The following is a 12122-nucleotide window of genomic DNA, read 5'->3' as shown; positions in this document are numbered from 1 at the left end:
AATGTAATGACCTGGGAGAGCAGCAGCACCCAGGATGCAACAAGAAAGGAAGGACTTCTGGGTTGGGGATAAGCCATGAACACTGTTCTAGAATCCACTCCTGTTTGAGGCCAGGAACTGGTCCATTTCAGAGGGAGACATGTCACTTTATCTGTTACTGCTAGCACAGCAGTTCATATAAATTGATATAAATCAATTTGAGTAAGGATAAGCTATGGAACTTTTTGAAAAATGCACATTTTCAGGCTTCAAGATTTGTGTTCCCTATATTGGGTGCCATCCACAATGGGGACTTTTATTCCAACCCAATGCTTCTGATGCAGGTGTGGTCCATGGACCACACGTTAAGAAACGCTGTTCTGGTAGAAATCTGGAGGATACTATACACAAAAGGGGCTTCCCTGGTGACTCAGTGGTGAAGAATCTGCCTGCAATGCAGAAGATGCAGGAGACCCGGGTTCAATCCGTGGGTTGGAAAGATCCCCTAGAGGAGGGCATGCAACCCACTCCAGTATTCTTGCCTGGAGAATCCAATGCACAGTACAGACTATCCCTGGCAGGCTACAGTCCATAGGATCTCACAGAATCAGACACAACTGAAGCAACTTAGCCCACAAGAGACCACATACATATGAATATGGCATTTCTGTACTTCAGTATTAATTTTATGTCCTTAAACCTAGCCCAAAAAGAAAGTCACACCCTCTCTTACAAGACTTTTCAGTTGATATAGATACCACTCATTGTCTAATTGCTCACCAGAAATGTTCTTTAACTTGAATTATTGAAAAAAAAAAGTTTCTAAGTCTCATTCTAGTTTGGGACTTGGTCATGTCAATATTGGGGGTAGGAGTGAAAAGAACCTCTGGCTTTACTCGTTTAATACAGAACAGTTCTGGCTGCAGAGTGAACTTCAGCAGGTTTAAGTAGATTACTATGATTGGCATAACTATACCAATTCCCCTTTTCCTATATTCCATGTCCTGGTTAGTTATATGAGAAAAATATCAATTTGTCCAAAAGATAGGTCAGATACCAGGTTGGGCTTCAGGAATCCAAGTTTTGACTCTATCTTTGCTCATATTTCATAATCCTGATAATAATGATGCTTCATTCCTAACCATCTTCGCTGGTAAGTGATTGGATAAATGATTCAAAAAATAACCTTTCATTTTGTTCTCCTAAATATTCCTCTTAATATATCAATCTGAGGTGCCCTGTCTGTCCTCAAGAGAAGGTTGAATAGACTCCACCAGCTCCTAGGGAAGTTAAAAGAATGTGCTGCCTACCAGCTGCTTGTCTGAGGCCTTAAGATGGAGACCCGCTTTTAGGAAAAATCTTTGACCATAACAAACAATGGCTGTTGAGGGGAGGTGGGAGGTGGCAGTGACTGGGGCTGGGCGTTGAGCTCAGGATTTCTCTTCATTCAGAGTAAAAAGAATTGGGGGCAGGAAGTGAGACAGGGGCTGGTCTATCCTGTGTATCAGGGCTGTTTTGACAGCCACAAGCAAAATTTCCAGTGCAGTGTAAAGGAAGTCTAAACCAATGTGCTTCTCCCAGACAGCACAGTAGTAGGTGCCAGAATCACTTTCTTGCAAGTTGGAGACTACAAACGTGCAGCTCTTCCCTGTGCCTTTGTAAACGTGGTATTTCCCTGCACTGATTCCTGAGTCCAGCACAACCTTTGAGTAGTAGACATCGTAGTAGAGAAGGCGTCGGGGTACAGCTCCCTCCTGGAATTTGTACCAGTGGATATAGTTTCCTGTAAGGTCACACTCGATTACAACAGATGACCCAGTCGCCCTCATGACTGACAACTTGTCCTCTTCCATGTTGGAAGATACCTGTGTGACTGCAATGGGGACAGCAACAAAAAATCATGAGAAAGAGGAAACACCATTTCTTAGTATGACCCTCCCCCTCACCATTGCCAAAAAGTACAGAAAAATCCCCAGAGCATCCAGGCAACACACTTACCAGGAGCCAGGAAAACCAGAAGCAGTGCTGGGACCCACAGCATGCCTGGGACAGTGAGCTAGACCGAGTTTCCCAGAAGATGTGACAGGCAGAGGAGTCAGCCAGGATCTCTCTTAAAGCCCACCAGGCTGAGCCCAGAAGGGGTGGGTGCTGGGTGAGACCTGGGGAGGAGCCCTGCCTCTGCACCAACCCCTTTCTGGAGGGCAGGCTGGGAGCAGCCGCCTCCCCCACAGGAGAAGAGAAGCCTGAGCTCTGAGAGCTCAGAACTGCAAGCAGAGGGATCAGATGGAGGGGCAGGCAGAGAAACGTGGACAAGCTTGCCTGTGGCCTAGTGGAGTGAGCAGACCTGAATCAGGCTAAGTTCCCTGCGGCTCAGTATTTCAGTGTTCATGATGCTGCCATAGTCTTTCTCTCAAGGAACCACCTTTCTATCATTTCCCTGCTCTACCTTCCTTTTTACATCTGTAGGTAAACTTGAGACAACCACCCGCAAATCCAATAAGCATTCACCCCTCTTTTATTACAAGAAATTGATACCAGGTGTGTTGATCTACATTTAACTCTCTTCAAAGTTAAATGTGTATGTGTGTGTGCTTACAAATCAATTAAATAAGAGAAATTTTTTCATCATCAAGTAAAAGCCCTTCACCTAGGGTTGCTAGATTTAGTGGAGAAAAATGTCTTACATAGAACTATGTAACATTCGGATATACTTACACTAAAAAATCATGATGTTTATCTGAAATTTAGGAAAATGGATATCAAAATAATGAGATGTCATCTCACCGCTGTCAGAATGGCTGTTATCAACAAGACTTGAACTAACAAGTGTGGGTGAGAATAAGGAGAAAATAGAACCCTTGTGCACTCTTGGTGGAAATGTATATTGGCACAGTCACTGTCAAAATTGTAGGAAGTGTCCTTGAAAATTGAAAATGCAACTACCATGTGATCCAGCAATTCTACTTGTGGGTATTGATCTGAAAAAAAAAAAAACAAATTAAAACACTAACTTGAAAAGGTGTCTGTACTCCCGTGTTCATTGCTGCTTTATTTACAACAGTCTAAACTTGGAAAAACCTAAGTGTCCATCAGCAAACAGATGAATGGGTAAAGAAGCTGTAGTATATGTATGCGATGGAATACTCCTCAGACACTCGCAACAATATGGGTGGAATTTAAGAGCATTGTGCTGAGTGAAAAAGTAAGACAGAGAAAGACAAATATCATAAATCTCTCTTACATGTGGAGAAACAGAGAGAACAGATCAGTGGTTACCAGAGGCAAGTGGCAGGAGATGGGAGACACACTCGAGTGGTTTGTTTGTTTACATAAATTGTGTTTTAAAAGAAAGAAATCATTCAAAATAGGCAAAATAAAAAAAAAAAAAAAGAGTAAAGAACATGAATAGTTCCTGCATATACAGTCAGTTCAGTTCAGTCGCTCATTCGTGTCCTACTCTTTGCAACCCCATGAATTGCAGCACACCGGGCCTCTCTGTCCATCACCAACTGCCGGAGCTCACTCAAAACTCACATCCATCGAGTTGGTGATGCCATCCAGCCATCTCATACTCTGTCGTCCCCTTCTACTCTTGCCTCCAGTCCCTCCCAGCATCAGAGTCTTTTCCAATGAGTCAACTCTTCGCATGAGGTGGCCAAAGTACTGGAGTTTCAGCTTTAGCATCAGTCTTTCCAAAGAACACCCAGGGCTGATCTCCTTCAGAATGGACTGGTTGGATCTCCTTGCAGTCCAAGGGACTCTCAAGAGTCTTCTCCAACACCACAGCTCAAAGCACCAATTCTACGGTGCTCAGCTTTCTTCACAGTCCAACTCTCACATCCATACATGACCACTGGAAAAACCATAGCCTGACTAGATGGACCTTTGTTGGCAAAGTAATGTCTCTGCTTTTGAATATGCTATCTAGGTTGGTCATAACTTTCCTTTCAAGGAGTAAGCGTCTTTTAATTTCATGGCCGCAATCACCACAAGGAACAATAAACCTATTGAAAGGTGTTCAGATACACTGTGCTTCCACTATGAGGCATACATCTAACAGAAATGTTTGTTCATGTCACCAGGACTCAAGGACAAGCATGCTTGTGGTGACATTATTAAAAATTTTCCCCTTTGATTTACTTGGACTCATAGATGGATAGGAGAAGGCAATGGCACCCCACTCCAGTACTCTTGCCTGGAAAAGCCCATGGATGGGGGAGCCTGGTAGGCTGCAGTCCATGGGGTAAGAGTCGGACACGACTGAGCGACTTCACTTTCACTTTTCACTTTCATGCTTTGGAGAAGGAAATGGCAACCCACTCCAGTGTTCTTGCCTGGAGAATCCCAGGGACAGGGGAGTCTGATGGGCTGCCGTCTATGGGGTCGCACAGAGTCGAACACAACTGAAGCAACTTAGCAGCAGCAACAGCAATAGATGGATAAGTAGGAGATTAGACAAGGATAGGGAAACCATAGTGGAACTGAAATGATGTGCACACAGATTTTCACCCACTACTTTTGTAAAAATACTGGGATATATGTTTTTGCCCGGAGAATCCCAAGGACGGGGGAGCCTGGAGGGCTGCCGTCTATGGGGTTGCACAGAGTCGGACACGACTAAAGCGAAGCAAAAGCAGCAGCAGAAAGGGACAGTGAACTCCTACCTGCCTTTGATGGGCAGTTTGAGTCAGTACAGTGCTGTTCACACTGCACTGTGTGTGTCACCCAGTCTAGGCCCTGAAAAGCAAGTGTTGGTCACTCAGTCGGGTCCGACTCTTTGCCACCCCATGGACTGTATGTAGCCTGCCAGGCTCCTCTGTCTATGGGATTTTCCAGGCAAGAATACTGGAGTGGATTGCTGTTCTCTTCTCCAGGGGACTCTTCGTGACCCAGGGCTCAAACCCAGATCTCCTGCATTGCAGGCAGATTCTTTACCATCTAAGCCTCCAGGGAAGCTGAGTATAGGCCCTAGGTGGTTGTTTACACTTCATATCAATTTGCGAAGCCTGTTTTTCCTCACATTTATGCCTCTGCATATGGGCGGGGGTGGGGGGGGCAGGGGAAGGGGTGATCCTAGTTGTCAAACACCAATTATATCAGATTTTTTTTCTTAATCTCCTCTCTGCAATCTCTATACCATTTTCCAACTCACAGGAACTGTCCCTCTGGTTCTTGGACCAGATAAGTGGACTTTAGTATATTTGCTCTGCTGTGCATTTCTGCAACTGTGGCTGCCTTCTGTGCCAAGAAGAGAGATGACAGAGAGAGAACAAAAGCCACTGGGATTCTCCATGTGCTCTTGGGACCACAGGTTGTTGTGTGAGAGAGAAGGTCCCTTCCCTCAGGGTTTAGCCTCCATGACACCAGGATGTGGGTGTGGGGTGGGGGTGTGCGTGTGGGGGCTGAGGGGTGGGTAAGAATGAGAAAGGACAAAAGAAACACAAGCAAAAACAGACAAGCAGGCCTCTCGGCCCATTGAGTGCCCCCTTCCTTCTGTCTGAACCTGATGCACATACAGGCTTCAGGCTCTTTTTGAGTCCAGGCCAGGGAAGACCTGCAGTGAAAAAAAAAAATAAGGGAAACTCACCATTTGTTCAATAACACTCACTTTATGATTTCCTTTTCCTATCTGCTTGCTACCATTTATTTTACAGAGTCCTCAGACTCAGGAGTTATAATTGCGATCAATGAGAGAGAGGGGACTATGTGTGGTCACAGTTATATATCCAGAATTGGAACTCACTCCTTGCCATGTGAATGTCAGCCCCTCAAATGGGAGGTGCCAGTCTTCTCATTAGTTATGGAGCTCTAGTTCCAAATCTAGACCTTGCCAACTAAAGCATGTTGCTCACTAACTGGCTCTACTAGGATTGGGTCATTAACCCATTAACCACTGCAGCTACTGATGTTTAACACACCACGAAAAAACTGCAGGATGAACACCAGGATTGAGGTAATCTGTGCTTAGGGAAGCTGGCAAATCAAGACTTTGGATAGTTAGATATTATCAGGAAAACTTTTATGAATGCAAAATTTTTCACCTTCCCATGCTTAGAAATGAACTAAAATTATTAACTAAGATCTGACTCTCATGGCTAGCAGCAACCTTCTACCCAGATGTGTATTTGGTTGCATGTACTCCTTCATTAATATCATATATACACTGACATCCCCCCTTACTTCTTTTTTTAAAATGAATTTTTTATGCAATATAGTTGATTTACAATGTTATGCTTATTTCTGCTGTACAGCAAAGAGAGCAGTCATGTACAGATAAGAGAGCTTGACCATAAAAAAGGCCGAGTGCTGAAGAATTGATGCCTTTGAACTGTGGTGTTGGAGAAGACTCTTGAGAGTCCCCTGGACTGCAAGGAAACAAAACCAGTCAATCCTAAAGGAAATCAACCCCGAATATTCATCGAAAGACTGATGCTGAAGCTGAAGCTCCAATACTTTGGCCACCTGATGTGAAGAGCTGACTCATTGGAAAAGACCCTGATGCTGGGCAAGATTGAAGGCAGGAGGAGAAGGAGATGACAGAGATGGTTGGATGGCATCACTGACTCAATGGACTTGAGTTTGAGTAAACTCCAGTTATTGGAGATCGACAGGGAGGTCTGGTGCGCTGCAGTCCACAGGGGTCGAAAAGAGTCAGATACAACTGAGAACCTTCATGTAGGAGAAGGGGCCACTGACTAGAACTGATTCTGTGCTGGCTAAATGGATACCCGGTGGGAGACATTCCATATGTGTGATCTTATCACTGTAATAACTGAGTTGGATGTAATTACTCCCAGTTAGTCAATGAGGACAACATAATGAATTTTTGCATTTTCATATAGCTAATAAATAAAAGAACTGGGGTTTAAAGTTTAATCTGTGATACTCAGAAGCCCATGCATTTACATTCCTGCCCATGAGGCTGTCTTGTCTTAGGGCCTTGGCTTTGGTATTCTTGCTCTATGTCTGTATTCTAGGGGAGGGATAGAGAATTAATTATGTGAACCATTGATTCAGGTAGTCTGGGTTGAATCCCCAGATTAGAGCTATGTGGCTTCATTTGAAGGAACTTAATTTTAACAACTTACAAAACATATCTGTAAAGTAGGGGCAGGAGAAATAGTGTAACACCGCAAAGTGAGTAATGAGGATTAAATAGAAAATGCATGCAAGGTACAGCAGAATATCTTCCACATAACACACTTTCTGTAAGGGTCAGTTCATGTATTAGCTACTAGCACAACCGAAATTCTAGAAGCAAAAAGGTATCATGTTTCCCTGGTCATTAGAAACAAACAGCTAAGTCACTTCAGTCGTGTCCGACTCTGTGCGACCCCATAGACTGGAGCCCACCAGGCTCCCCCGTCCCTGGGATTCTCCAGGCAAGAACACTCGAGTGGGTTGCCATTTCCTTCTCCAATGCATGAAAGTGAAAAGTGATAGTGAAGTCACTCAGTCGTGTCCGACCCTCAGCGACCCCATGGACTGCAGCCCACCAGGCTCCTCTGTCCACGGGATTTTCCAGGCAGGAGCACTGGAGTGGGGTGCTGTTACCTTCTTCGTCACAAAACCTAGCCAGGCCTAATACCATGGCCCCAGCCCTTGCCCTTGGCAATGGTTCACGCCCTGAAGAGTGGCTTCTCGCTGGAAACTAACAAATCCACCTCTGATCATTTTGTCTCTCAATGAATTTTTGCAATGGGACATCGAAACAAAAGCCACACTAAATTGTGAAATCCACTGCTTGAATTCGGAAACTATAACTACACTTTCTAATTTATAGTCATCTCACACCAAAACCACCATTTATTGTGTCAAGATGACTCCTAGGAAATGATAATGTTGCTATTATTTAGTCATTAAGTCATGTCCAACTTTTCAGATCCCATGGACTGTAGCCTATGAGGCTACTCTGTCCATCGAATTCTCCAGGCAAGAATACTGGAGTGGGTCACCATTTCTTTCTCCAGGGGATCTTCCTGACCCAAGGATCGAACCCACATCTCCTGCATTGGTAGGTGGATTCTTTACAATCTGAGTCACCAAGGAAGCCTCACATAGTGAATAAGACAGTGCTATTCCTGTCATTATTTATACAAATACTTGAGTTTTTTCATTACTTAATCATGCTTTATCCAATTAATAGAAATTCTCTATGTTTCAAACATTTTGTTCTATATCATAGAACAAAAATAAAATCTTTTCTTAATTCTGATAGGAATTATAGTCAATTTACATACATGAATTTAGGAAAGATCAGCTTCTTTATTATATTGATCTTTTCCTTCATGAATATGTTAAGTCTCTCCATTTGTGCAGGTCCAATTTTATGTAAAATTTAAACTCAAAGTGGATCTAAGAAATAAATGTGCAGAACAAAGCCTATAAAACATTGGAAAAATATAAATAACAAGAGGTTTTTGTTTCAATCTTTTTTAAAGCTCCAAAATAGTGCATGGTCGCTGGTACTGAGGCCCAAATTAAAGTCAGTGCATTTACTATCCAATTCCTTCTTGCCTGCAGTCACAGGAGTGAGAAGGACCAGAAACTTTGACTTGTGGTTGTGGGATTCTCATGGAGAAATGTGATGACCTGAGAGAACAGCAGCACCCAGGATGCAACAAGAAAGGAAGGACTTCTGGGCTGGGGATAAGCCCATGAACACTGTTCTAGAATCTACTTATGTTTGAGGCCAGGAATTGGTCCATTTCAGAGGGAGACATGTCACTTTATCTGATACTGCTTGCACAGCAGTTGATATAAATTGATATAAATCAACTTGAGTAAGAATAAGCTATGGAACTTATTGGAAAATGCATTTTCATGCTTCATTCCAAGATTTGTGTTCCCTATATTGGGTGCCATCCGTAACGGAGACTTTTATTGCAACCCAATGCTTCTGACTCAGGTATGGTCCATGGACCACACGTTAAGAAACACTGTTCTGGTAGAAATTTGGAGGATACTATACCCAAGAGATTAGAGAAGAAAATGGCAGCCCACTCCAGTATTCTTGCCTGGAGAATCCCAGGGACGGGGGAGCCTGGTGGGCTGCCGTCTATGGGGTCCCACAGAGTCGGACACGACTGAAGCGACTTAGCAGCAGCAACAGCAGCATACACAAGAGGGGTTCCCCTGGTGACTCAGTGGTGAAGAATCTGCCTGCAATGCAGAAGATGCAGGAGACCCGGGTTCGATCCCTGGGTTGGAAAGACCCCTTAGAGGAGGGCATGGCCACCCCCTTCAGTATTCTTGCCTGGAAAATCCATGGACAGTACAGCCTATCCGTGGTAGGCTACAGTCCATAGGATCTCACAGAGTCAGGCAAACTGAAGCGACTTAGCCCACATGCATACACAAGAGGCCACATACACAAGAAACCACATACATATAAACATAGCATTTCTGTACTCAAGTATTCATTTTATGTCCTTAAACCTAGCCCAATAAGAAAGTCATTTCTTATATGACTTTTCAGTTGATACAGATACCATTCATTGTTTAATTGTTCCCCCAAATGTTCTTTAACTTGAATTATTGAAAAAAAATCTAAGTCTCATTCCAGTTTGGGACTTGGTCATGTCAATATCGGGGGTTGGAGTGAAAAGAACTTCTGGCCTTACTTGTTTAATACAGAACAGTTCTGGCTGGGGGCTGAACTTCAGCAGAAAGTGTAAGTAGAATACTATGATTGGCATAGCTACATCAATCCCCCTTTTCCTACATTTCATGCCCTCATTGTTTATATAAGAAAAATCTCAATTTGGCCAAAAGATAGATCAGATACCAGCTTGGGCTTCAGGAATCCAAGTTTTCACCTTATCTTTTCTCATATTTCATAATCGTGAATAATGAAGATGCTTCATTCCTAGCCATCTTCTCTGGAAAATGATCAGATAAATGATTCAATATAACTAACCTTTCAATTTGTTCTCCTAAATATTCCCCTTAATAGATCAATACAAGGTGCTCTGTCTGTCCTCAAGAGATGGATGAATGGACTCCACCAGCTCCTAGGGAAGTTAAAAGAATATGCTGCCTACCAGCTGCTTGCCTGAGGCCTTAAGATAGAGACCTGCTTTTAGGAAAAATCTTTGTTAGCTAAACAACAAACAACAGCTGCTGAAGGGAGGTGGGAGGTGGCAGTGACTGGGGCTGGGCGTTGAGCTCAGGATTTCTCTTCATTCAGAGTAAAAAGAATTGGGGGCAGGAAGTGAGACAGGGGTTGGTCTATCCTGTGTATCAGGGCTGTTTTGGTAGCCACAAGCAAAATTTCCAGTGCAGTGTAAAGGAAGTCTAAACCAATGTGCTTCTCCCAGACAGCGCAGTAGTAGGTGCCAGAATCACTTTCTTGCAAGTTGGAGACTACAAACGTGTAGCTCTTCCCTGTGCCTTTGTAAACGTGGTATTTCCCTTCACTGATTCCTGAGTCCAACACAACCTTTGAGTAGTAGACATCGTAGTAGAGAAGGCGTCGGGGTACAGCTCCCTCCTGGAATTTGTACCAGTGGATATAGCTTCCTGTAAGATCACACTCGATTACAACAGATGACCCAGTCGCCCTCATGACTGACAACTTGTCCTCTTCCATGTTGGAAGATACCTGTGTGACTGCAATGGGGAAAGCAACAAAAAATCATGAGGAAGAGGAAACACCATTTCTTAGTATGACCCTCCCCCTCACCATTGCCAAAAAGTACAGAAAAATCCCAGAGCATCCAGGCAACACACTTACAAGGAGCCAGGAAAACCAGAAGCAGTGCTGGGACCCACAGCATGCCTGGGACAGTGAGCTAGACCGAGTTTCCCAGAAGATGTGACAGGCAGAGGAGTCAGCGAGAATCTCTCTTAAAGCCCACCAGGCTGAGCCCAGAAGGGGTGGGTGCTGGGTGAGGCCTGGGGAGGAGCCCTGCCTCTTTGCACCAACCCCTTTTTGGAGGGCAGGCTGGGAGCAGCCGCCTCCCCCACAGGAGAAGAGAAGCCTGAGCTCTGAGAGCTCAGAACTGCAAGCAGAGGGATCAGATGGAGGGGCAGGCAGAGAAACGTGGACAAGCTTGCCTGTGGCCTAGTGGAGTGAGCAGACCTGAATCAGTCTAAGTTCCCTACGGCTCAGTATTTCAGTGTTCATGATGCTGCCATAGTCTTTCTCTCAAGGAACCACCTTTCTATCATTTCCCTGCACTACCTTCTGTTTACATCTGTAGGTAAACTTGAGGCAACCACCCGCAAATCCAATAAGCATTCACCCCTCTTTCATTACAAGAAATTGATACCAGGTGTGTTGATCTACATTTAACTCTCTTCAAAGTTAAATGTGTATGTGTGTGTGCTTACAAATCAATTAAATAAGAGAAATTTTTTCATCATCAAGTAAAAGCCCTTCACCTAGGGTTGCTAGATTTAGTGGAGAAAAATGTCTTACATAGAACTATGTAACATTCGGATATCCTTAACTAAAAAAACATGATGTTTATCTGAAATCTAGGAAAATGGATATCAAACTAATAATGAGATGTCATCTCAGCACTGTCAGAATGGCTGTTATCAACAAGACTTGAACTAACAAGTGTGGGTGAGAATAAGGAGAAAATAGAACCCTTGTGCACTCTTGGTGGAAATGTATATTGGCACAGTCACTGTCAAAATTGTAGGAAGTGTCCTTGAAAATTGAAAATGCAACTGCCATGTGATCCAGAAATTCTACTGTGGGTATTGATCTGAAAACAAAACAAAACAAACACTGACTTGAAAAGGTATCTGTACTCCCATGTTCATTGCTGCTTTGTTTACAACAGTCAAAACTTGGAAACAACCTAAGTGTTCATCAGCAAACAGATGAATGGGTAAAGAAGCTGGAGTATATGTATGCGATGGAATACTCCTCAGACACTCGCAACAATATGGGTGGAACTTAAGAGCATTATGCTGAGTGAAAAAGTAAGACAGAGAAAGACAAATATCATAAATCTCTCTTACATGTGGAGAAACAGAGAACAGATCAGTGGTTAGGAGAGGCAAGTGGCAGGACATGGGAGACACACTCGAGTGGTTTGTTTGTTTAAATAAACTGAGTTTTAAAAGAAAGAAATCATTCAAAATAGGCAAAATGAAAAAAAAAAAAAAGAGTAAAGAACATGAATAGT

The 12122-nt window shown here is 43.5% G+C and overlaps 2 gene segments (V, D, J or C); both read right to left on the bottom strand.

Moving 5' to 3' along the window:
* Window positions 1–1409: 1409 nt before the first annotated feature.
* On the bottom strand, window positions 1410–2120 carry LOC129658351 (T cell receptor gamma variable 8-like). The segment is given in 2 exon segments: window positions 1410–1852; window positions 1978–2120. Coding segments are annotated over 2 exon segments (486 nt in total).
* Window positions 2121–10147: 8027 nt separating this feature from the next.
* Window positions 10148–10952, bottom strand: LOC129658350 (T cell receptor gamma variable 8-like). The segment is given in 2 exon segments: window positions 10148–10590; window positions 10715–10952. Coding segments are annotated over 2 exon segments (486 nt in total).
* Window positions 10953–12122: the final 1170 nt, after the last annotated feature.

Source organism: Bubalus kerabau, chromosome 8 (assembly GCF_029407905.1).
Source record: "Bubalus kerabau isolate K-KA32 ecotype Philippines breed swamp buffalo chromosome 8, PCC_UOA_SB_1v2, whole genome shotgun sequence".
Taxonomy (NCBI): domain Eukaryota; kingdom Metazoa; phylum Chordata; class Mammalia; order Artiodactyla; family Bovidae; genus Bubalus; species Bubalus kerabau.
Note: the sequence above shows the minus strand (reverse complement) of the source record. Positions and strands in the feature narration are given on the sequence as shown.